We start from the raw sequence: 27,078 nt of genomic DNA, 5'->3' as shown, positions 1-27,078 counted from the left end.
GATTGCTGTGTTGCTGATACAACTATACACAACGGTTTTATTTGGTCAATATTAACTTATTAATTTTGGGTATAACATTCCTGTCCTGCATACATTATTAGTGTTTTACAATTCAACATAATATGGTGATATCCATGTTATCTAAAAGCATGTTGTAACAATTAGTGAAAAGTGGGAAATATTAAAAAAAAATTATAATTTAATTCACGTCACTAAACATAATCTAGACTGAATAAGTTTTTCACTAGAATATTATACAAGTTAAATTTTTCCAAATATTTTAATCGTGACAACGCTTAATATTAATGAAATGTTCACATTTTCTTTTCAGTGTAAGTTTGTTTTAATTTAGCTACTTTTATTAACACTTAACGAGATTTTTTTTTATTTCATCAAAGATTAGATACTTTTACGCTGTGTAAGTATCTGTGTATAACATGGGTAGCAACAATATTTACTCTAGAGTTAAAACCGTGCAATCAGTTGACACCACTTTTAATTCTTTTAATCCTCCTATCAGCATGTATATGTTGCTTGGTGTAAACAACATACGCCAGAGGTGAAACATTTTCTATTAAAGTGGATACCACTCTTGTTAAGGAAGGAATTTCTCAGGTTTTATTGCACATGCTATGGAATTTGTCTAATATGTTATTACTTTACCGTATCATATGAAGTAAAACATCAAGGAGATCCGAGTAATCAGTTTGATAACCACCAGTTAATTGGTACAAGCAGTCGAAGCTCGTGTTGACAGAAATGTCAGTAAAACGGGTGGAAAAATAACAAATGATACACATAACAACGTTCAAACGTTGTCGTTGTCAGAGTATTAGTTGTACAAGATTATCAATTACATCTTAATGGACAATTAAATTGGAAATAACTTTGTAAACCTACTATTTAAACAAAGTCAGTGCTTATACCTGTCTTTCAATTTGCGTGAATTTGTACAATTTGTATCACACGTATCACTGTGCGTGAAAATGTTCTGGACTGGTGGTTTGGTCCTGATAGGTGCTGGTTGTTGTTATAAACATGTAAACAAAGACGACAGTGGGGATAGTTTGCATTTTCTTGAATAACAATCGAAAAGAACTGGTTAAGATTTTGCTCAGAACCAACACTGACTATACTAATTCACGATCAGAATGTGCATCATAAAATTGCTCATCTTAAGAATACGCGGAACGGGGAGGGGGGAATAAATTTCTCCAGGAGCAGGAGTCCCGTAACCCACATAACATGAACATTCTGTGCAAAACGGTAGCAAATTCTTAAAATTGTATATTCGATTCTGTGTAGCTTTATGCTGGTTCGTCCATATACGGTAGTTCTTTTTGACAAGACGCATTTTTAATACATTCATGCAGTGGTGTTTACAAAGTACATTTGAACTTTTAACATACATAGCGATTTCAAATCATCAAAACAACATATTTCTTAAAAGGGCAATATTTTTAGTTCAAAATTAGACGAAAACACATGTAAATCGAGTGGTTTTTTTATTGAAAATTTGTAATGGTAATCTAATTGAACTGGGGAGCTTCTTTTCATTCGTGTGTCTCATCTTGGATTTACTGCTTACTTTAAACTGATGTTGGTATTGTCGAATTAGATTTGCGTTGAATTTGAAAATCTTATAGTCTGTCGTTCCATAAAGTTATGACACTTTAAACAGACAATTTTGACACAATATATATACAAATATATATTGAATATGGAAATCATCATGCATGTTTTCTTCGAATTCCACTGCAATGTTACTAAGTTGTTATTAAATGCAAACATAGTTCAGATCTTCTCCCAATATTTCGGGGGTATCGTTAGTGGTTGACATAGCTGTTTTTATATATTATTATTTTGTTTTATCGTAACTTGACAAACACGTTTTATGACAATTTTCTGTCCATTTAGTTATAAAAAAACATATGCATCTTTTTTTTTTTAATTCGAGGTTTCATATGACTTTAAGGGATCACTGGCAGTTATATGCATTTTAAGTGTTGGTGTATATACTATGCATATATTGTGAGATGAACACACAGGAACTTATTTATATGTGTCCCTCTTCTAATTCATCCACACGAATTGACACGACATTATAAAGCATTGTGGTTTCTTTTGCCATCTTGGATTGTAAATAACGGAGAACTGATCTCTTGTGGATTCTTCCTTTCTTATATATAAGGTCTAGATTTCATTCAAATTAGCAAATCGGGGTCATTTATAACTGACTTTGCGGTGTAGGTTTTGCGCATTGTTAAAGTCCGTACGACCTACTATATATTTGTAAACTTATATGCATTTGGTCTTTTGTTGAGAGTTGTCTCGTTAGCAATCATACCACATCTTATTATAGCCATTCGTGAACATGACATAGTGATATGAAAATAGCTGGCTATCTGTGATTGATTTTTATATCATTTATATGTTTTTCTCTTGGTAAGCATTATGACTGAAGTTTCAGGCAAGCACACATTAGTCCTCAAATGTATATGATTAATAGCCGGAGATGTGGTTTTTTTTATTTTGATGAAAATTTTGAAAAAAATTCTGCGAAATCGTACGTAAGGAATGGTAAAAAAACTAAAAATTCACCAAGAAAAGCCATGGGACCATATTGTAACGTGGCCGAATGAGATCGACAACGATACAGACGGACGGACGGACGGACATAGCCATACTCTGACAGAAAAATGTAATTATGTAGTAAATTCCATGAACCAAATAATACGATATATATTTTACAAGTTTATTCAAATTCTTTATAACCTTGAACTTTACAGTTCATCGGTGTCAATACAAATATCCATAGTAAATAAGTAAACAGACAGAGAATGTTCATGTAAAATTGTCTCTGATTTTAAATGCAGTAAAAATGTATTTTCCTAAATTGGTTAACTGTTTGATGTTCTTTAAACTTAAAAGTTCAATAAATTCAAACACACTTGGTCTAGACCAGTAGTATTTCTTAATGAATTTTCTCTAAGTTCCTTATATTTCGGACACACTAAGATGAAATGGAATTCGTATTCAATACTCTGACGGCAAATTGTACATTATTCACAAATGAACACTACTTCAGACTTATTGATACAGTCAGCTTCACAGTTTATACACATGCATATAATCCTCTAGAATTTTTACTGATTCAAGACTTCAAGAAAAGTCACATCCTTTAGAGTTTCACAGCTGATACACAATCTGCCAGTATCTTGCATTGACCAACTTAACCATGTTAACTTAATCAGAAAATTTCATAAATTTCACTCAAGACAAAACAAATAGGCATAATTAATTATCTTACCCTACACCCTAAGACATCATTACTTGTCTTAATTATATCTGACTGTTCAACTTTCTGCAGATAATAAAACTAGCCTGTACACAGTTACAAAGGCCAGATAACCAGAGGTCAATCTTTACAAAACATTAAACATGTTAAAATATAACAATATATATATATATATATATATATAAATACTAAATAGATTCTAAATACGTGCGGTAAAATCACAAATAGAGCTCAAATTGGACAACAGCATGTTTTTTCCAGAAATATTATAGTTTATTAAAAACGCTGTTTTAGGAGATTTTTGCTAAAAATAGCATTACCAGTAATGGGGCCAACATTAAGTACTTTATCATGTTTATATTCTTATTATTGTTCTGTTACACAAAATTGTTGCAGTTATTTCCCTTTGTATACTCATTCCCAATAAAGTCTCAATTGAATCGTCGTTACACTGCAAAAAAAATAAACAAATGAATGCCAGAATTTAGAACGTTAATTAATGCGTGTTATTCTAGTTATATATAAAGATTGGGGTGCATTTAGCGTTGTAGTCGTAAAGATTGGGGTGCATTTAGCGTTGTAGTCGTAAAGTGATTGAACACTAGAGATGTCTAAAAAATTTCTTCAATCTGTGGTGAATCCAAAAGGAGCTTTTGTTAGGAACGAATCAAAATTCCGGAATTTCATAACAGGTAAGCATGGTAAGCATGGTAAGGTTGAAAAACTAGGCTATGTTTACTTTCGTCTGACTATTTGATACGGTCCACTCGTTTATACTATGTATTTGTGTGCGGAAATCAGTTATCTCTCTATTGTGCATATGCATGTCAATTAATACAATCACTCAAGTTATCATTTTTAAATGACGAGGAGAACATCACACATATTTTTCCAAAATTATTTTTAGTATGCACCTTTTGTTGAAATGAAAATAAGGATCTCACATTCAAGGATGCGAATGTTTTCAATTTGATAATATTTTGATTGAAGAATGTTTGTCCTGCAATGCAAGGTTCATATATTAGTATACAAAGATACGTTTTGTGGTATGAATAGAAAAATTCAGATCTATATTTTTTTCTGACTTCGGATATTTGCAAATTATTTATTTAAGATATTTTCTATATTGTATGTTTCAATATTTCTTACATTTTAATTTAGAATTCAATAGTCATTGTATCAGTTGAATACATTTCTGAATTTTATTTTATTTAGAATTAAGTCGCAATATTTTTTTTATATCGTTCTTTAAAATGTGTGGAACAAACCTTTTACAGGATTATGCAAATTTACCCTAGCCGCTGACATATCTTATCTTAGGACAACATTTGATTTAGATTTTTGCAAAACTTCCTGTATTTTTTTTAACATTTTTTTTGTTTGGGACATGGCCACAAATCATAATATGTTTTTTAAAGCGTCGCGTTGTTTATGTATAGAGATTTTTTTTTCAATATCCGTGTTATCGGTTCTTGTCCATTGCACAAAAGTGACTTTAATCCGTTTTTATATATTATATATCGTCTATTGTTACTCTGTAAGTGCAAATTTTATGTTTTGTATAATTTTATTCTGTAATCTTTATTCTTTGGTAGATTGTAAAACATTATCATTCTTTACCTTCTTCCAGCTGACTTAAAATGAAGTTGATTATATTCCGATTTTTATTTACTCTCGGTTATAAAAAAAATATTGTAATGAATTATATTGCTCTTCATGGGCCCCTTAATTTGAAATAAATATTTTTATCTTTTTCTTTTTATGATCAATACATACATGTCGCGCTCCCGGAACGTTGCTTAGTTTCGGCCCTTTCCCTCTTTTTTTTCAAAATCCTGGATCTGCATCTGATTCAGAGGTTATACTTACAGATTCGAAATAATGATTTGTATCGAGGACAAGGACGTGGGTTATGGTAAGTTTGTTGTTCCGTCTATCTTCGGTTAATGATGCTTAATTCACCATCAGTATCTTTTCATGTGTACCCCCCTTTTTTTCAACACACAACATAACGTGATGGTTTGGGAGTATTTTAAGCTGTATTTAGCTTTCCATTATTTTTGTTTGAAGCGGACGGATCCTCTGGATTTCCAGCAGAAGCTAATCGTTATCACTTATACGTATCACTGGCCTGCCCATGGGCACACCGTGCACTGATTGTACGGAGTATTAAAGGATTAGAAGATATCATCTCCTGTACAGTTGTTGATTGGTTCATGACAGATAAAGGATGGAACTTTACTGACAAGGTAGTTCTTATAAGATGCTGTATAGGGAACAACAATAACCTGGTCCTATGGTTATTTTTTAGGTGTCTGTCCTTATTTTTTTTTTATTTAAATGAAAGAATTGTTAAAGAGAAAAAAGATCTTTAACTCTATTGTACGAACTTTGACTTGGATGAAAAAATCCAAAACATACAAAATATTTTCATGCCATAATTCAATAAAAACATGTATTTTCCATCGTAAGAATTTAAATATAGCGATAGTATTATAATGCATATCATTGATGTTGTCAGAATTTAAAGTCGGCGTTGGGCATGTTTATATTATATGCTAAACTCTTTGGGAAAGTATAATATAAATGTAAACTTTTCATTAATATTCAGTTTGTAACTCATATTTTGGCATTAAATCATCTCTTTTTACATATTTTTCCATTCAATTGACCATTCCTTGATGGTAGATGAATGTATACATATTTTCGATTTCTACGCATTCCACTTCCCTGGAACATAAACAAATACTTGAAATATGGAGAAACTAGTTTATCCCGAAAGAACTCTACTAGAAATCGAGAGTTGCGTGGATTAATATGCATGCTGCAGTGTTATTCAAAATATAGGAAAAGGGTGGGATACTCAATCTCTTATAATACACCGGAATGCCCCCACAGTCGTTCGATGTAAAAAAAAAAAAAAAAAAAAAAAAAAAAAAAAAAGTCGAGAATCGATGTGACGGTTATGGCAAGGATCACCAAACCACCGTTCCAACATATGGACAAAACAATTTTGATTGGAAGATGGAAATAGGGTTTTTTACCAATCTCTATAGATTATTTGATGTATCAGTTGAATATTCCTTAAAGTGCATTTCTTATTTAAATGACATGTTGTTATATCTTTCAGAAGGACAAATGTACTTTAGATACTGTGAATGGAAAAGAATATCTCCGACAGGTTTATGAAATAGCTGATCCCAGTAAGTCCTCTATGGTTCATATGTTTGTATTTCATCTTTTCTTTTTATCTGTCAGTCTAGTAATAGTTCACTGTTGATTCATTTTTGAAACGGTAGATAAACGTATAAGATATTCTTAGATTTTCATAGGCGGAGCTAGCGCTATAACTGAATTTAAAGCGGACTCATTACTGCGCTTTAAAAAGAGCAAATGATATAGCTGTACTTCAAATTATATATATATATATATATATATATATATATATATATATATATATATATATATATATATATATATATATATATATATATATATATATATATATATATATATATATATATATATGGATATATCTGTTGTAGAGTTGTCACTGACTCAGACGTACTTATAAATATAATTATTTTCTGTGACTGTATATTACATTAATTTGTAGGATCCTTTACTATAGATAATTTAGCTGATCTGTAACAATAACATCTTCATGCCTTATATATCATGTACTGTAGTACGCCGCTAGATTAAAACTGACGAGGAAAGGTAACACACGGCCAGCGAAAGCTCTTTTTTTTGAGAGCCCAGGTGGTCGTGTGGTCTAGCGGGACGGCTGCAGTGCAGGCGATTTGGTGTCACGATATCACAGTAGCATGGGTTCGAATCCCGGCGAGGGAAGAACCAAAAATTTGCGAAAGCAAATTTACAGATCTAACATTGTTGGGTTGATGTTTAGACGAGTTGTATATACATTATGTACACAGCCATGTATCACCATCATTGATGGCGATCCGATGGATACATCTGTTGTAGAGTTGTCACTGACTCAGACGTATATATATATGTATATCTATAATACTAAAATTACGAGGTCCAATTTATCAGCCGTCATCACGTAAAAACGATGAATCAAAGAATTCAACTTTATATCTAACTAATATAGTACAATGCTGTTGATTAAAAATTACACCACTCCAGACCCCATTGTTTCCCACATAATTAATATTGCCAATAATTAAGAAGTTCCGGATCGAATCCGATACCGATACCAATAGTATATTCACCTGTTACCTATTACCTTATCTGTACGTTCCGCATGTGACAGGCGCACCACCAAACGCTGTATTTAGGATTTTGCTATACGGGTCGTAATCACAGGGTTGACACTACTAAATTTAATCATTGTTACATTGTTCCGGATTGAAGTATTTTAATCAGTATGACTTTCTAAGATGACAATACGAATAATATAATTCTGGACTTAAAATAAGGCGTATAGGTACAGCATGCATGTACAGTTTTCAATTTGTTAGCCGGAATGACGTAAAACTTTAATTATAACTCATTAAGGACAATGCTCCTTTCCAGGGACTTTTGTTTTCCAAATAAAATTAATAACACCAATAATTGATAAGTTCTAGGTCGACAGGTTCAAACAGAAAGATGTTGAAAGCAGAGAAAACTGTGCATCTTAATATAATCGGCATGACTTTATCAGATGACAATACCAATACTAAAATAAGGCTAACGCATAGTTATATTCTTTAATTCAGCCACAGACCCGCGATATCACGGGTGTGCTCTAGTATATATTTAATATTCTACTAAAAATATGGTGCGCACGCCGTAAGTCGTGGGACACTAGCAATTTCGTCTCAACATGTTAAAGGTTTGAGTTTTCCTACATTGTTTGCAGTGTTCGGCGTTTTCCGATTGACCTTTGGTAGGGTAGCTTAAAAATATCAAGTAATTAGAAACAATTCTTAATTGTAAAGTAAGTTGACCTTGGAATATTTCTCTTTGTTTTTCAACTTTTATATAATTTTAAGTGATTTGGTATATTTATTTGAATGATGTAGTAAACACTCATCGACAGTATATATTTTGGCTTTTATTTTTTGTAAAGGACTGATGAGATATCGACACTTTTTTTTATTCAAATTCAAAAGAAAACCAAGATGTCAAAATATTTTAATACAGTATATGAATAAGTGATTTCAGGAAAGTTTAGAATCACTGAAATCCAACGCAAAAAATACGATACTTTTAATGTTTAATTAAATACGTGTAGGTCAAATTTGTTAATAAAAATTTCAGTAAAGTAAATCATTTATGTTAACAAAGTTTCATTTTTGTCATAGATTACGATGGACGGACAACAGTACCTCTGCTTTGGGATAAAACAAAGAAAACAGTTGTTAACAACGAATCCAGCGAAATCATACGAATGTTAAATTCTGAATTTAATACATTCTGTCCAACGAAAGAGCAATCGTCTATTGACTTGTATCCACAGAAACTACGGTCACAAATTGATGACGTTAATTCATGGATTTATACGTAAGTTTTAAATGATTTCAATTATGGAGTATTAATTAAACTACTTCAAAATTTCTATTTATAATTATATTTTGGGGCCTTTTATAGCTGACTATGCAGTATAGGCTTTGCTCATTGTCGAAGGCCGTACGGTGACCTATAGTTGTTAATTTCTGTGTCATTTGGTCTCTTGTGAAGAGTTGTTTCATTGGCAATCATACCTCATCTTCTTTTCTATATTCAATAGAATCTGAAGTTTTGCTCGATAATATGATTTTTTAAGGTTATTCTCTGTTTTAATTTATTATCTAAAAATGACAGCATTGTCGAATTTAGCATATTTTAATTTCAGAGAAATAAACAATGGCGTATATAAATCAGGATTTGCCCGAACTCAGGAGGCATATGATATCGCTGTCACAGCTCTATTTAAATCGTTAGATCGAGTGAGTATTTAAGAACTGAATGCTCTTTTTTGTAAATTTTTTGGGGTGTAAAAGCGTTGACCGAAGTACATTTTGAATGAAGCGCGCAAGCGCTTCATACTAAAAATGTGCGGACGATCAACGCTTTTACACCCCTATAAAGTTACAAAAAGAAGCATTCAATACTTATAATTACATTTTTACCTATAGTATCATGAAAACACGCCTTTTATCAAGTTTTTATTTCATTTACCTGTGCACTTTATTGTGGGACCTCGTGTCAACATGAATGAAAAGTTTTATTGTGTGATACAACTGCTTAAGGAATAACACGTGATGTACAGTTAGCCAATCAGAATAACGTATTATAGTGAAACATACATTTAATGTAATTATATTGATTTGCAGTGTTAAGAATGCATAAGAGAGGCGAAAGATACCAAAGTATACAATTAGTTTTTGTAACAAAATGTAAAAAGTATTAATAAATTGCGTGTTAGGTAACATAAGTTCTACCTAATAGTCAAATTGATGACTGCTTGTTTTACATAATCTTAGGCTATACATGCCATATTTTGACTTTTGCAAAAATTGTCTTGCTTTTTTTTTCTCTGTCAAATCTTCAGATTTTCTTTGAGAATTGTAATTAAGTGATCTGCAATTAAAAAAGACCCTTAAAAAATGACCAAAAGGTCAAATAACAAATTTTCGGTGATATACATGCGCCCATACCAAATCAAACGCTCTTAATTGTCACCAAGTCTATACAAATTGTGAATGTATATTAGAGGTCTAACAGCAACACCTAGTACGACAAAACGACAAAATTTAGAAAGAATCATCGCATACATCTGATATAAACTCAGTCTTTCTTTATTATCTCGACTAGTCCCAAGTCAGGAGCCTTTTATTCAGTGGTTGTCGGTTTTTTCTGTGGTACATATTTGTTTTTCGTTCATTTTTTTGTAATTTAATTAGACCGTTTTGTTGTCTCGGTTGAACTGTTTTACATTTGTGATTTCGGGCCTGTTATAGCTGATTATGCGGTATGGGCTTTCTTAATCGTTGAAGGCCGAACTGTGACATATTGCTTTTAATTTCTGTGTCATTTGGTCTCTTGTGAAGAGTTGTCTCATACCATATCTTCTTTTTTTTTTATAGTGGAATAACAACACAGAACAACATTTCCAAGAAAGCGCTACATTGATCAGTGACAAACGACAGAAACACTATTACATGAAAACAATATGGGGTTACAATGTTTATACGTGTTTACAAATTGTGAGGATTAGTCCAAAAATACTTGATCTCAAATCAATCCCGACATCCCGAAATTCGAAAAAAGAAACCACGGATTCCGAAAGGGTCAATCCCGAAATCCCGAGCTTAAAAATACCCGCTCCCGAAGTCCCGAAAAAGGTCCTGCCCCCCTCTTATCTGGCTTATTTAGGAAAAACTTTATCTGGATTTTTTCCCAGAGAGTCTATATTTATATATTATAGTTTTTATCAAGTAACAATAGATTAATATTAATACTACAGATAATATCATAAAAATAGATTTAACTTATATATACTGTAGGAGTCATGGTATTTTTTTTTTTGTTTGTTTGATAATTTCAACATTTTGACTATCAGTCTGAAAACAAAGTTTAATTTGATTTCTCCTGCATGATCCCTGTTATTCAAGGACAGCAATTATTTTATTTATCACTGGTGTCTACGTGATGATCGTAACTTCAATTACGATCATCCCAATATGGCGGACACAAACTCAGGGGAATTTTATGAGGCCGGTTTCTCCACTTTAACAGCTTATTTTTTCAGATTTGTATTATGTCAATATAAATCTTGATAAGCATTTATCATGTTCTTAACGTAGGTTGAAGAGATACTTTCGAAGAGCCGGTATTTAGTTGGTGACCAGTTAACGGAGGCAGATATACGATTATTTCCTACTTTAGTTAGGTTTGATGCTGTTTATCACGGTCATTTCAAGGTATGTTTAGACCAACTAATATAGGCTTTTGGACATCAAGTATAATATATATAGCTGTCAATAGTATTTACATATATAAATGTTATAATTGCCTATAGAAACTGGTAGATGGTGCAATATACCAAAATTAGAAAGAAAATGTATTCTTTGCAAATAGGATATTGGTGATGAATATCATGTATTATTTATTTGTAACAATGCAGATATAGTAGAATTGAAAACAGATATGTACCACAATATTATAGAAATAATCGAAACATTGTAAAATGGGAGGTCTTTTGTCACTTTGCAATATCGCCCACTAATCCCATATTTAATATACAGAGTCTCCACGTGTTTGCTTTTAACCAATGGAATTCCTAGAACTGTTTAGGAGTTAAGATATTATATGATATCGAGTTAGATACTTTTCAGAGTGTTAATATATAGTCACGTGTATGAATATATAACATTGTATACTATGTGAACAAATTTCTAATAATTTTGCTCCTCATAAATGAACTTCTGTTGTATCTTGTTTCCATTTTTTCGACAAGATATGTGTTGAGTGAATGCTTTTTTTTTAAAGATGTGTTATGCAACTGATATGATGTTTATTGTAGTGTAACAAGAAAAGAATAATCGACTACCCAAATATGTGGAAGTATACAAGAGATATATACCAGACACGTGGTGTATCACCAACGGTCGATATGCATCACATCACGTGGCATTATATGGTGAGTTGATTGTCATTTAAACAAATACCAGACAAAAGGTGTGTCCCAAACGGTCGATATGCATCACATTACGTGTCATTATATGGTGAGTTGAGTGTCCCAAACGGTCGATATGCATCACATCACGTGGCATTATATGGTGAGTTGATTGTCATTTAAATTTGTGATTTCAATTTAACCAATAAAATAATTTTATTTATTTTTACAATTTCAGTATAGCCATGAGAGTATCAACCCCTACAGAATAGTCTCTATTGGTCCAGACCTTGATTTCAACGAACCACACGGAAGAGAGAAAAGATGAAGAGTTAAGCAATCAGATAGATCATAAACATTTGTTAATATTTTATAAAAACATGAGAAGACAATTAATGGAAGACTGAAACGATGCAATATTATTTATATTTAAAACCATTTAACTTTCTGAGACTTACCCTGTAATTACTTTTATTTTCAATCATGTTTCACTTCATATTTGTAAGTTTTTGAATTTAAGTTTGTTCTAGCATCATACATCATTAAAGATTTATTAAAGTGCTTGTAATCATTTATTGTAGTTTGTGTCTTTTTATGAAGACAACAAAGACTATGTTATTAGCCTGCCTTTTTACAGTTAACATTAAATTGCCATTTATCACAGTACAAAGAAAATTTATCTTAACCTTCCTGAAGAATGGAAATTGTGGCTTAAATGTGCAATATGTACGATATTTTTTTTAATTTACAATCTTTTACTATTGTAATATTTACAAAAAAACAATTAAAGAGGGGGGTCCATGCATCATGTGCCTGTGAAGCAAACCTGTTTGGTAACACAACTACCTTCACTTCAAACACTGTCACGTACAATACCACAGAAGGCCATTCTAAAATGACACTCCTCACGATGCATCGTAAGATTTTTTTCACCAAATATGAATCTTGACGGCATACTTAATGTCATTTAGTTTATTTTCACTTTTTGGAACAATGTAAGCCAAAATTTCTCTTACAGTAATTTACAGTTCTATTTACATCACATGGTATAAACAAACACAATTTGAATTTTAACATTGCAGTCTTTGACAACCCATCGACAAACTCTCAACAGCCAAAGTCTTGCAAGTGCTTGGATAGGATGACTACCGTCATTATAATATAGCTATACTACCAAAATAACGAGGTACAATTTGTTAGCCGGAATGACGTAAAACGACGAATCAAATAATTCATCTTTATATATAACTAATATAGAACAATGGTGTTGTTTAAAAAAGACATAATTCCAGGCCCTTTTATTTTTTCGCATAATCAATACAGTGTAACCTGTCTAATCCGACACCTGAGTATTCCAACATCCTGCTTTACCAGATATATGTACATGGTCCCAATATATGCCTATCCTTGCAGAAAAACCTGCGTATTCCGACACACTGACCCGACATTATTTTTTGGTCCCCAAGTGTGTCTGATTACACAGGTTGCACTGTATAACCAAAAATTAATAAGCTCCGGGTCGAATCCGATACCGCTACCAATAGTATGTGAAGTTTCCGGTTGTAGTTACCTGCTACTGGTATACTCTGTACATCCCTCCTCTATTAGTAGAACCTAAAATTCTTCAAGCAATTGTCTTACGTTTATGTTACTATAAAGTACTCTATTTAAAAAGTCTGTTTTCTTCTACCTCAATACCACTATTAATTTTGGTTAATTAGTTAAAACATTAATTTAGTTTGTTAAAATAGTTAGTTTATTATAGTAAGAAAACCAGGACTGGTTCAAACAGAAAGAATTTGAAAGCAGAGTAAACTGCACCTTATTATCAACATGACTTTTTTTAATCAAATAATAATACGAATACTAAAATCCAGGATAAATAGTTACCAACGGTACCGGGGTTATAATTTGATACGCCAGACGCGCGTTTCGTCTACATAAGACACATCAGTGACGCTCAGATCTAATTAGTTATAAAGCCAAACAAGTACAAAGTTGAAGAGCATTGAGGATAGAAAATTCCAAAAAGTTGTGCTAAATACGGCTAAGGTATTTCTATTCCTGAGATAAGAAAATCCTTAGTTTTTCGAAAAATTACATAGTAACAGGAAATTTACAAAAATGACCATATACTAGTAATTGATATTCATGTCAACACCGAAGTGATGACTACTGGGCAGGTGATACCCTAGGGGACGAAACGTCCACCGGTAGCGGCAAATATGGCATAGCTACTTTAATTCAGTCATGAACCTGCAATATCGTCAGTGTGTTCTGGTTGATTGTTTCTGACCTATTTTGTTTTTTCAATGGAAAGAGAAAAAAATTGAGATTCTTTTATTATATGAACGATACTCACAACTTTGATATTTGAATTTTAAATAAGTTGAATACGGGTAGCCCCGACAAAACCGGTTCTACAGTAAGAAAACCTCTAAAAAAAGAATTAATTCTATGAATTTTGTAATCAACCAGTGTGCAGACGAATAGTCTGCTTATAATAATTTCATCATTCGACCTTCTTTTACCGTGAAATTACATGTACTCAGTTATGAATATAGCACAATACGCAGACGACTACTTCAAGTTTGTTTTATCTGCTATGACGCCTCAATCAACCCACCAGACAATATCTCCTCCAACTCACCGAACAGCTTCGTCATGGAAATATATAACTTTGCTGTTAGATAAAACAATGGAGTTTTGTGCAATTTGATACATTTTTTTTATATACCAATCATAAAATCTTGTCAGGCTATATACATAAATATCATAATACAATAGTTATTAAAAAATATGCAAAGACATAAAGTAAAATATAAGCAATATAGGATATTATTATAGTATGAATGAAGCGTTTAGTATAATGATGTAGATTTTATATTAAAGGAGAAGGAAACCCAAATTTTTTTTTTAGCTCAGTTGAAAGAATTATTGTTAATAATAAGGTTTACTGTTTAAAGTTATTCAAAATTATGCTCAGAAATGTCAAACCCGTTAGTTTAAATATAAAATTTTTAAATTTCCCGCCAATTACTGGATATCGACATTTTGAGGAGCTCTTCTGTATTGGAGAGTACAGAAGTTGAAATTTGCCACGTCATCCCTACTGTTCCGGTCTAACCAGAAGCAACCATATTCATCAAATTTTTCTTTCAACAATACGATATTATGCCGTCTTGTCAAGCTATCAATTGTGTAAATGAAAGAGGAAAGTGTGGGAAGAGCTTTTTTGAAATTCCAGATCCGTTAAAATCTAGCGAGAAACGTAAACTCTGCAAACTTTGGATAGATCATTTGCGCAACGATAAACTGAAAATCGAAACTTTTGTGTGGAGTAAAGGCAGAGTTGTTTGTGAGGAACATTTTGAAAAAGATTGTTTTGAAAGGAATCTGATGGCTGAATCCCTGGGGTTTAAATCTGGAAGACTCACACTGAAGCCTGGAGCAGTTCCAACCTTAGTAAAACCTGGCCTTGGTGTAGCTGATCGTCAAAAGGAAAGGACTTCTACCAAAATATTTCAGGAGAAGAGACGGAAGGCACAGGTAATTATGAGAATTTACTTGTTTTTCTGTCAGTCTTGTTTCTTCACATGCTTATGGTCCTACAGATAAAATATAGCATTATAGGGGAAGGACTATAGTGCACACAGGACACATGAACACATATGTGGAGGATACAAAAAAGGGGGAGGCTGAGTACTGAATTTCTACACTCGGGATGTTGTACTTTAGGGGATATTTGTAAGCATATCACATAACTTTGTAACTGTACATATAATATATATATACACCAATTATGAATTATTTTTTAACCCAATGATGTCACCTGAAAGTTAAAGAGGGGCGAAAGATACCAAAGGGACATTCAAACTCATAAGTAAAAAAATCTATAAAATTTATCAACCGGAAATGATAGAACAAGAAATAGAGTCTCTCATTGTTTAGTGTTACTTATAAACTTTATAAGATGTTTATAAACAAGAGATTTCCATGTTGTCAGTCTTTCTGCTTAGTACTTACATATACTGCCATGATAAATTGGATATTTTTTTTTTTAAAGTAGCCAGTAATTGAAGGAAGGAAAAGAAACGACTGTTTCAAATAAGGAAAAGAAACGACTGTTTCAAATAGTATTTACTTGAAAAATAAAACATGTACTCAAACATTTTATATACTGTTATTAATAGTTGTCTACAATTTAAAAGCAGTATTTAATCTCGATGTACGAATTGTTCTGTATTGGAAAATACTACATTGTAATGTACTTTTTGTAGTAAGAGCTACATCACTAATATGATACTTTAATTGAAATTAAAAAAAATTACACTATGTTACATGTTAATTTGACTTCATAAATTGGCACTTTCTTAGATAATATACGTTCAGAGTTTAAGAAATGAAAACAAAAACAATACAAATATCAATGAACATGATGTGTTCATCATGAGTCGTATTTTCAGAAAATAACATTTAGGAAATAGAGCAATCGCTTTTTTCCTTATTTAGAACTTTCATTAAATCGACATTACCAGCAGCTCTTGCATCAGTTATTGCGGATCGTAAATCAAACGATCTATGTTTATACTTTTTAAGCATAAACTTTATCAATTTAATCATTCCAGTTCTACAAGCATTTTTCCATATCGATTCTAAATCAATAACGCTATTTTCACATTTGTCCAAAATGTATATCAAAATTTTTTCATGATTATTTGAACACGCATTTTCTATTGCAGATTTAAAATTAACCAAATTATATTCTACTGTGTCCATGAGACACATTACAATATCGCAGTGACCATTTGCACAAGCACTGTTTATTGCACACTCAATTCCTAATAAACTATGATTTAATTGTAATAAACACCGAACCACATCAAGACTACCCCTTGTACATGCCCAGTTCATTACCAATTTCACATCAAACAAATTTGGGTCTACTTTTCTAATCAAATAAGCTACTAACTTGACCTCGTTTTGGTCGCACGCATGTTTCATTACTGCGCGTATATCACATTTGCAAGGATTGACTACTTCTAGTAAATACAATAATAAATCATTATTTAGTCTTTCAAAAGCATAATTGATAATTAAGTTCAAATCAGATGATTGCAAATCAAACTTCTGAAGAAGGAACTTTATCATCCAGATGTTGTCATTTCTAAAAGCCGTGATCAAAACTGAATGAAAATTGAATTTGTCTGACAGTAGAATATGTGTTAAAAATTCTGTTATTTTTCGGTTACCCATCTGAAATGCAAAACTAATAGGTGATGTCATATCGAAAAAATTGTGCTCGATCTTTTCTAACAGATATATCACCAATTCATCGTTTCTATTCTCGCATGCCCATTCCATGACAGTATTCAAATCAAACATATTGTGATTCATGTTCTCAATTAAAACGTGTATTAATTCTATATTATCGCTTTTACAAGCCCAGATCAGCATCGGCGTTATATTCAGTAAAGTGTGAGTATCCAATTTCTGTAGTAATTTCACTAAAAACTCTAAGCTGCTAAACTCGCATGTTTCATGCAAAATTGCTTCCATGTCTAGTATATTGTATTCAGGTGTTTTGGTAATAAAAAAATAGACCAGTTCTAAATTTTCATTAACGCAGGCTTCAGATAAAGCACTCTGGACATCAGAAAAGTTTACATCAAACCATAGTAGAAGTTCACGTACATATTCTGACCTTTTTGACATGCATACAGTTCCTATCCATAAAGGTATCGAAAATGAATGTCTGTCAAATTTACTTAGCAAAACATGCAATTTTTCGAGACTGAAATCGTCAATTAATAGACAAGTCACGAAGCAATTGACATCAAATAAATTGTCATCAGCAACAATATCGCAAAAAAACTCTAGAGATGATACTTCTTTAGAAATTGCAACACAACCATCAATTACCTCCTGACGTCCATTCAGTTCGATGGAGTTGAGTTTAAAAATCTCCAGAATCAAGAAAAGTTTTTGATAATCAAGAGTTTTACAGAGAGTAAAAAAAGCAATTATTAATGTTGTTTTGCAGTTTTCTACAGATTTTGAAGATAAATTTTTCATGATAGCGCCCTGGAGGTATTCCAATACCTTGCAATCGTTGTTGCAATATATCAGAATGGCAACTGTCAAATCGAAAGCATCTTTTATTTCCCGGCTTGAAAATCGCACCAAATAAAAACTCTTGTTTCTAAAATACTCGTATAGTCTTTTCTTTCTAAATAGAACACATAAATGTTTTATAATTTGTTTTCCAGTATACACAACAATAGGGGATTCGCAAACTAACTTTGTGAATAGATACGGATCACCTAGATACATATCGGTTAAACGATTGAGTAGCTCTTTGGCTAAATAACTATAGTTTTCCGATGATATTTTGAATATTACTCTTCCGTCTTCTTCAATAAAATCATCCGGGCGTGTCATTTCAATGATAAAATCAAAATCCATTGCCTTAATTAAATTTGTTTCTTTTATAATATAATGACACGACATCAACACGGATTCAAGTATGGCTGGATGCTGGAAGGTATATATTTTATTAGATGTCTCACGAAGGAAAGTACCGTTCAGCCGTTCCACACTTTCGATAACATTGTACCGTGTAATAAGTTTGCGCTGCGGAAAAATGCTAGACGAAACTTCGTTTATATCTTGAATGTTAATATCGCCTTTGTCTATGCTGCACCCATTAGTTGCAATAAATGTCAATATTGTAAAATCTATCAACGAATCAATGTCCGTTTCCCCTTTCCTTTTGATATCAAAGATTTCTTGACAAAGCATTTCGTTTGCATGTTTAAAAAACAGTTCTCCCTGTTTAATAAATTTCCAGTTAGATGTAAACAAGACACATGTTTGTGGAAAATCCAAAGCTAAACATCGTTCAGCTTGAATTATTGCTCGAACAGTGCTTGTATGGAAAAATACAGTTCCTGTTAATTGTTGCGATATTTCTGAAAAGTTTTCTTGATGAGTGTCACATGTTTCCTCAATTCCATATCTATGAAAATAATTGACCAAACATTCCCTTTTTTCTTTGTCATTCATTTGAAAACTTTTAGAAGATAAATCTATGATACACTCGCATAGAAGTGACCTACGCCTTGTGAACAAACAATTGCGTATGCGTTTAACACGTTCTCGTATTGTCATTATTACTTTCACATGACCGTTTGTTACATACGTTATAATCATATCAATAAGTTTTGAATGAATGTTTTCATCCAAGTCACAATTTATCCTTCCAAAAATATCATCACAGAGAACAATAAAGTCTTCATTTGGATCAATAACTTCTTGCCATTCAGAAATGTCTGGCAGCTGCATAACTTGATATCTCTTTTCTTGTTTTGAAAACTGATGCAATAGTTCCATGGCAATCCTTGATTTACCTGCACCAGGTGGGCCCGTAATAACAACAATACCGATCTCCTTTAAAAACGTCATAGCAGCAGAGACAGCACACGTTTCTACAAAGGTGCCTGCTTCGGTGTGAACCTTCAAAGCAGCCAATGTTAGGAAATTCAAATCTAGGGAAAAAATGCAAACATAGTTTTTTTTGTCATCTTAATTAAGTATTCCTTTTAAAAACACACTCTTAATTATCAATTATGATTATTTTTTTTACATCGATTTCATTTTTCGTAAGTCGGACCACTAGTGTTTAGTTTACCCTTTAAAAAAATTGTTTCTGGTAATGTTTCGTTGGTATCTTCTTTTAGAGAGTATATTATCTAAGTTGGCTCGATAATCACACGTTTACAGTGACTTCGAAGAATTCAATGAAAGAATGATTTATAAAAAAAATCTTAACGACTTTCACAATGAGTAATACAGAAATCACCAATTAGCCAAAAAAACTCATCAAAAAACAATCTTATAATTTGTACATCATACACTCATTTCTTAGCTTTGTTTTAGATATAGAGATATACCATGTTTATCTATATAGTTATCAAAGGTACATGGATTATAATTTAATACACCAGACGCGCGTTTCGTCTGAATAAGACTCACCAATGACGCTCAGATCAAAATAGTTATAAAGCCAAACTAGTACTAGGGCTATATATGCATATCCTTCGATTTAAAGAGTTCAAAATATTCTGTCAAAATTTCACCACCAGCAATGTGTGGAAATATCATTAATAAAGCAAAAACATAGAGTTTTATTTTTAAAGAAATATTATTATAACTTTAACCCAATTGAAATGTTTTGTTTCATTTCATTTCTTCCCTTTTACTTTGAAATGACGAACATAAAATTTACTTTCACTATACATATTGCACACATTCGTTTATTTATGCGCTTTGTTTTTACTTCTCCATAAATAACCGCCGATTTCAAATGTCAGTAATATTTATTTTACATCTATTGACAGGTTTAAGTTTACTAACTGTCAGTACTGTTTACGAAATATATACATGAATTTTGTCATCTCTAATAACAAATATAGTCTTTATTGAGGTAGATTGGGGGGGGGGGGGGTCTTAATTATAAACTATAGATTATTTTTTTTTAATTTAGTTCATATTATGCTTATTTCAAAAATACAATAATAAATTAGTGTCTCGGACATTCTTTTGAGACGCAGTAATATACAACAAAAATCGGGATTATCTTGATATTGTTCCATTTAATAATAGAAAAATAAACACCCAAAGTTTCAACATAAAAATAGCCATATTGTCTTTTATATATATCCTATGACCCTGAAACTCGGTCAACTAGCATAGCATTTCATTTCAAAAATCTATTTGTCAAACAATGTCTTGTGTATCCGTATACCATAAAAGAGGGACGAAAGATACCACAGGGACAGTCAAACTCAAAAATCGAAAATTAACTGACAACGCCATAGCTAAAAAAAAAAAAAAAAGGACAAACAATAGTACACATGACACAACATAGATTTAAACTATGTTTCTCTTCTTTCCTAATCACCACAAATGGTTAAGCTCAATCATTTGTAAAAAAAATAGAAACATGTTCAATATCACTACACAATTAAAGATTGTTTATTTACACACATCTTTTCGAGGCGCATTATGGATATTGACCAAGATGGTGTCCTGATATTTCTTTACATCTCGAATAAAACAGAGAAAAAAATCTATTGTGATTATAAAAACAATCGTTCATATCTAAAACAAACCACTACTTTCCATTACTTTCACAGGTTTGTTTTTATACCCATTTCCTTTTTTTCAAGAAAAGAAAATAATTGAATCAATATTGAATTACAACATACTTTGAAGTGTCCAACATAAACCATGTCCAATCTGATAAGTGTTGTAAAAAGGCGAATGTCTGCTTCAGTAAGACGGTCTCCAGTTAAAAATCTATTCTTGGATAGTATTTCTTCAACCTGTTAATACACTGGTTTGTAAATTATGTTAAGACTATCAAAATTTAAACTAAATAAAGCAAGATTTCCAATAAATCTTTAAATGACATTTCAGAAATATATGTAATACAACTAAAAAAGAGCTGCTTAGAATTTGAAATTTCTAAAAATCAAAAATATCTTTTACAAATTAAAGATGCCCATATTTTTGTGAACATTGTCACAGACTGCATGCGTAATTGCGTATTGATCGATTGATATTTGTGTTTTTGCTTGCTGTCTCAATGACTTTTATCCGCATCTTCATTAGTTCATCTCGGCTATATTTTTATTTGCATGTTTTAATAGAAGAGCTGTAACTTCAATGAAAAATAAGGAGAAATGATTGCCAATTACTACATATACAACATATACCTACTCGATCAAGAGCTTTGAATAAAGCCGTTACAGATGTGTTGTATGCATCCTGTTTGGTCGCAAAACCTGATTTGTAAACACCATTATTAATTTCCCTGAAAAGTAAGAAAGAATAAAATTACTTTAAAGTGTATCGTCCTAAAAATGCATGAAATATTTACCACTGGACGTTAGGCAACCTATTACCAATCAAAAGACCTGTTACCATAAAAAAAAACATTTTAACTCCAAAATTACAAGTGTAAGTCTGTGATATGGAGACGTGAACATCGACACAAACACTGTACTCTGGTATTTTTCGTCTCTAGATCTTTTGCATCCCTAATGTTAGGTCTGTTAATACAACTCCTATGTCTGAATTTTTATCATATAATATTTTGTATGGCCAGTGTACCAAATCTGTAATGCTATATATATAAAGTTATATCAATTAACATTTTTTCAAAACTGAATTGAATATCAATTCCAAACCTCTTGATTATTAAAAAACAGTGTGTTTTCTATTTTGTATATAGTTTATAAAACCTTACGGATAAATCCAGTTGTTGAGTTCATCAGTTTTGGAGCGAAGTTCTGCAGGATATAAATCTAACGATTTCTGCTGTTCTGTTGAACAAAATTTATTGAATTCTGAATTGAGCATTCTGATTATTTCACTCGATTCATTATTTACAATTACTCCTTGGACCTTATCCCATAAAACTGGTACGGATACAACTGCATCATAATCTGTCATTATCACAATAAATATGTCATTTTTTATAAAAATAAAAAATAATAATAAAATATATCTCATTTTCAAGCTTATCGTGGTCTCATTGTGGTAATTATAAAGAAATTTTCAAAATCCAAAATGTCCAAACCTTTCGCTGATATTTGTAATACAATAAAAGAACAGAATTCCAATGTCTCCGTCCTTGCTCATATCTAGCCGTCCAAGAGCAATAATTAAAAAAAACTTTTTATAAATACCTTAAGAGAAATAAAGATTTGGTAGCACTTACAATATTTCCAAGTAAAATAACTCTTTTGAAAATTGGTGATTGCAACTGCTTTTCGGATTTGTCCGAGACAGTGTTGATATAAACCTTTGAAATAAATTCGATAAAAATCTGTCAAGAATTGTATACGCGAGAACACTAACAAGACCGGACGGACATGCGCCCGATATTCCTGTGTCCACCGCAACACATCCAGCAGGGAACACTAAACTATATAAGCCATTACCAACAAATCATACCTTCAGGCATTTAGATCTCAATTTGAAGCCTCCATGCTGTACACTCGGCCATGATGGTAAATTTCTAGCAGTCACGAGAAAGTAAAAACAAATTAAAGGGTAATGGGTTCATAATTGCTATTAAACTGTGCTAATTGAACAATAAGACGAGAGTGCACAACTTACTAGGATCTACAATTTCATACACTTCTCGAAGATAAGTCTGGTTATTTATGGTGTCTTTGGTACAATGAGGTTTCTGAAAAAGAAAACATAAATTAGGCCCAAAAAAAAGTATGTATGTTTACTGTACCACTACCTACCCTAAGATGTTTTTGGTAATTTTTTATCAAGCATTGTTAAAGTCACAATGTTGCTTCCATAGATTCAATGTAAAATAATATAATAAAAAAAAAATGCATACCTTCCTACCCTGTTTTTTTTCAGCATGTGACATTTAACACACATACTTTTTGTTTGACATTACACGGCTGAATGTAAACACTAAAAGCATTAGATTATGTTAAACAACATATTTGTTTGAAACCAAGAGCCACAAACAATGCCCACGTAGGACAACCTGCATTAATTCTTGGGATATATTATATTGCTGACTATAGAATCTATTTGTTTTGTTTTATTCAAAATATAATGGAGATCACGCACAATTTGTTGATAAAACGAGTTCAAGGAGATTAATTTAATGTCTTGATTTATATAGAAGACACCGTACAAATATGCACACATTCAGCACAGTAACAGCTTGGTAATTTTACGACAATCTATACGGTAGTACCTGATCAGTAAAACTCCATCCTTTTTCTGTAAGTAGCCAATCAACAACTGTACATGAAATGATATCATCTTATCCTTTTAGTTTCCGTACAATGAGCGTACGATGTGCCCATGGACATGCCAATGATACGTAGAGGTGGTAACGATTAGCCTCGGCTGGAAATCCGGAAGATCCATCAGCTGAAAATGACAAGGATTGCCAGGATTTATATATAGATTACTGTAAACGAGAGAGTTAAGGATAAGGTTAGATGTTGAACTTGGCCCAGTAGTTACCGTGGAAAATATTTTTAACATTATTGCTGTTTACAGTTTATCTCTATCTATAATAATATTCAAGATAATAAAATAATCAAAAACGGCAAAATGTCCTTATAATTACAAATGCAGGGTCAGCAACCCCAAAACGGGTTATCCGATTCATCGGAAAATTTCAGGGCAGATAGATCTCGACCTGATAAACAATTTTACACTATGAAAGATTTGCTAGAAATGCTTTGGTGTCAGAGATATAAGCCAAAATCTACATTTTACCACTATGTTCTATTTTTAGCCATGGCGACCATCTTGATTCATTGGCAGGGTCACCGGACACACATGTTAATCTAGATAGCCCAATGATGATGGTGGCCAAGGTTGTCGACGGACGTTGGACGCCAAGTTATAAAAACAAAACTGGCTATACGTGATAAAAAAAAGGAAACTAGTATAAAGCTATTTAAAAATATATGAATTTATTTTATTTTATCTGTAATAAAGTTCCTAAATTTTGACTGCTTTCTAACATATTCTCCAGTATCATTAATTGATGATTTCCAACTCGCGTTTTCTTTTGCTGCAATTATTTGCAAAATGTAGCAATTAAAGTTCTTTTTTCTCTAGAGATCTATTTAAGGTTCATGTGGACCCTATTGCTAAAATGGCCGTATTTTCACCTCAAAATTTACTCTGAGTACAGACAAACCTGCGCATCTGTAAAACAATTCAGGCATAGCATGCCCTAGATGAATGAATTTTAAGTATGTTTTATCTTTTAGAAAAATAAAAACTTACCAGGATTTTGCTGTGCACTTTTTTTATTCCTCCAGGAGGTGCCAAAATAAACTAAGTTGGGAAACAGGTTTGAGAACTTCCCCTCAGGTAAAAGTTAAAGTGAGCATTTTTAATTGACATGGACATTAGATGGACAATAGATACCTGACAATAATTGTTTTTTTTAAACTGTGTACCTGAGTGGACCATTTCAAGGTAAACTCAACTGTTTGTTAATTTTATCATCTTCTGCAGAGACGAAAAAAAAGTGTACAGCAAAATCCAGTTAATTAATAAATTTTCTAAATCATACAATGCATTTGAATTCTATTTATCTAGGGCATGCTATGCCTTAAAAACTTTTCCAGATGCACAGGTTTGCCTGTACTCAGAGAAAATTTTGAGGTGAAAATACGTCCATTTTAGCCATAGGGTCCACATGAACCTTAAAGATCTTTAAAATTCTGTATGGTCATTTTAAGTCATTATTTAGAACATAAACGTGTGTTATATTATACCAAGGGAGACAAATTGATTGTTTTCCTTTGAAATAACATCTATTATGTATTAAGTATTCTGTATGAGAGATTATGTCGGTGAAAAGCTCATTACTAGAGCTTATGTTTTTCTCTTTTTTGTATACCTTACATACTCTAAAAAAAGCTTCTTTGTATACTTATTATTTATGGACCCATCTCAGTCAATTATTTTAGATACATACTATAAATGAATAGATGTGATATAATTATGCTCAGTTTAAACAACATGAAAAAGCATATTTATATAAATATACCTTTAAATGAATTGAAATCAGTGGCGGATCCAGAGGGGGGGTTCCGGGGGTCCGCACCCCCCCTTTATTTTGGCCGATCAATGCATTTGAATCGGGACATATGTTTGCACCCCCCCTGCACCCCCCCCCCCTTTGCCCTGGGCTAGCACCCCCCCTTTCGAAAATTCCTGCATCCGCCACTGTGAAATCGATTGTTTTTCTAGTAATAGGTCTACTAAGTTTATTTTCTTTTCTTCCATCATTTTTAATCTAATTTCTGATAAAAAAAATTATCAAAATAAGACTGGCATATCTATGTAACTTGTGTATTCAATAATTATTAAAACCACTATGTACTCTGAAAAATAACAAAAACAAACAAACAAATAAGTATAGGTAGAAAATCCATGCCAAGACCACGTCCCCCGCATCTCACATTGATAAATGGTCCGATACACTTAACAAGAATTTAATTATATTTATCAACAACAATATGTACATTATAGTACACGGATGCAGGCCCTCTCGCACTATCATTTACTATGTGCAATGGACCATGAACTTGGGATCCAAACTCTAAGTTGGCCTTAAAATACGAAAGATCATATCATATCATATCATAGGGAACATGTGTACGACGTTTCAAGTTGATTAGACTTCATCTTCTGAATCATCAAAAACTACTTTGACAAAAAACTTCAATCTGAAGCGGGACAGACGAACGGACGGCCGAGCTAACGAACGGACGCGCAGACAGAAAACATAATGCTCCTAGGTGGGGCATAAAATATAAAACATAGTAGCAAAGAAACAAAAATTGTAACATATGTAAATGCTTTCTCCGGGGACTTTATAATGTTACACTTTCCCTGAACCAATCCATCAAAATGCACATATCTTATGGAAATGTTCCTGAAAACAAGAGTGTACACGCTGAAATGTCTCGCCTGCTTGATTTATGATCAAATTATGTTGAAAGTCTTTAAAATGGTGAAGGTTTTATTACAAGTATCACGTATCAAAGATCGATGAAAATGAAATCACGGTCAGATGAACACAGACACTTGTCTCAGAAAAAAATTCCTTCGTGTTATTATTCAATACACCAAATATGGCGATCCTATAGCTGATAATAACTGGGAATCAGACCAAAACACAAAATATTAACATTGTCCAATGAACCATGAAATGGAGGTTAAGGTCAGATGAAACCTTTCAGTTGAATATATACACCAAATATAGGTTACCAACTGCTCAAAGTATCTGAGACACGGACCCCGTAACTTTAACTTTGATAACTGATGCATGAAATGAGGTAGAGGTCACGAGTGGATTCTGTACGATGAACATGTAGACCCTACAAGATAGTAATATATTAAATATAGTTATCCTATTACTCATAATAAGATCATTTTTCACTTAAGATAAAATAGTTTTTTTCAGTCAAGCAGTCAATGGACCATTAAAATGAGGTCAAGGACAATGGACATATGACAGACGGAAACTTCGTAACATAAGGTATCTGCATTCCAGGTATACAGCATATAGGTCTTCTAGCTTCTGAAATGT

At 32.2% G+C, this 27,078-nt stretch overlaps 2 protein-coding genes across 2 annotated transcripts; one reads left to right on the top strand and one right to left on the bottom strand.

The window, feature by feature from the left end:
• The first annotated feature begins 3,832 nt into the window (after positions 1 to 3,832).
• On the top strand, positions 3,833 to 12,459 carry LOC143047123 (glutathionyl-hydroquinone reductase YqjG-like). The gene is made up of 8 exons (XM_076220077.1): positions 3,833 to 3,990; positions 5,369 to 5,547; positions 6,429 to 6,501; positions 8,614 to 8,812; positions 9,144 to 9,237; positions 11,098 to 11,214; positions 11,817 to 11,933; positions 12,148 to 12,459. Exons 1-8 carry the CDS (start codon positions 3,906 to 3,908, stop codon positions 12,235 to 12,237), a joined length of 954 nt encoding a protein of 317 aa, XP_076076192.1. The 5' UTR covers positions 3,833 to 3,905; the 3' UTR covers positions 12,238 to 12,459.
• Positions 12,460 to 19,450: 6,991 nt separating this feature from the next.
• On the bottom strand, positions 19,451 to 25,432 carry LOC143048890 (glutathionyl-hydroquinone reductase YqjG-like). The gene is given in 7 exon segments (XM_076222759.1): positions 19,451 to 19,456; positions 21,179 to 21,295; positions 21,693 to 21,786; positions 22,222 to 22,420; positions 23,097 to 23,169; positions 23,707 to 23,885; positions 25,429 to 25,432. Coding segments are annotated over 7 exon segments (672 nt in total).
• Between the last annotated feature and the right edge of the window lie 1,646 nt (positions 25,433 to 27,078).

The sequence above is a fragment of the Mytilus galloprovincialis genome, chromosome 10 (assembly GCF_965363235.1).
Source record: "Mytilus galloprovincialis chromosome 10, xbMytGall1.hap1.1, whole genome shotgun sequence".
In the NCBI taxonomy this organism is placed as follows: Eukaryota; Metazoa; Mollusca; class Bivalvia; order Mytilida; family Mytilidae; genus Mytilus; species Mytilus galloprovincialis.
Note: the sequence above shows the minus strand (reverse complement) of the source record. Positions and strands in the feature narration are given on the sequence as shown.

Coding starts and splice junctions, on each gene's coding strand:
- LOC143047123 (XM_076220077.1), top strand. CDS start 3,906: ATGTCTAAAAAATTTCTTCAATCTGTGGTGAATCCAAAAGGAGCTTTT. Junction 5,548..6,428: donor GATGGAACTTTACTGACAAG/GTAGTTCTTATA, acceptor TATATCTTTCAG/AAGGACAAATGTACTTTAGA. Junction 6,502..8,613: donor TTATGAAATAGCTGATCCCA/GTAAGTCCTCTA, acceptor TTTTTGTCATAG/ATTACGATGGACGGACAACA.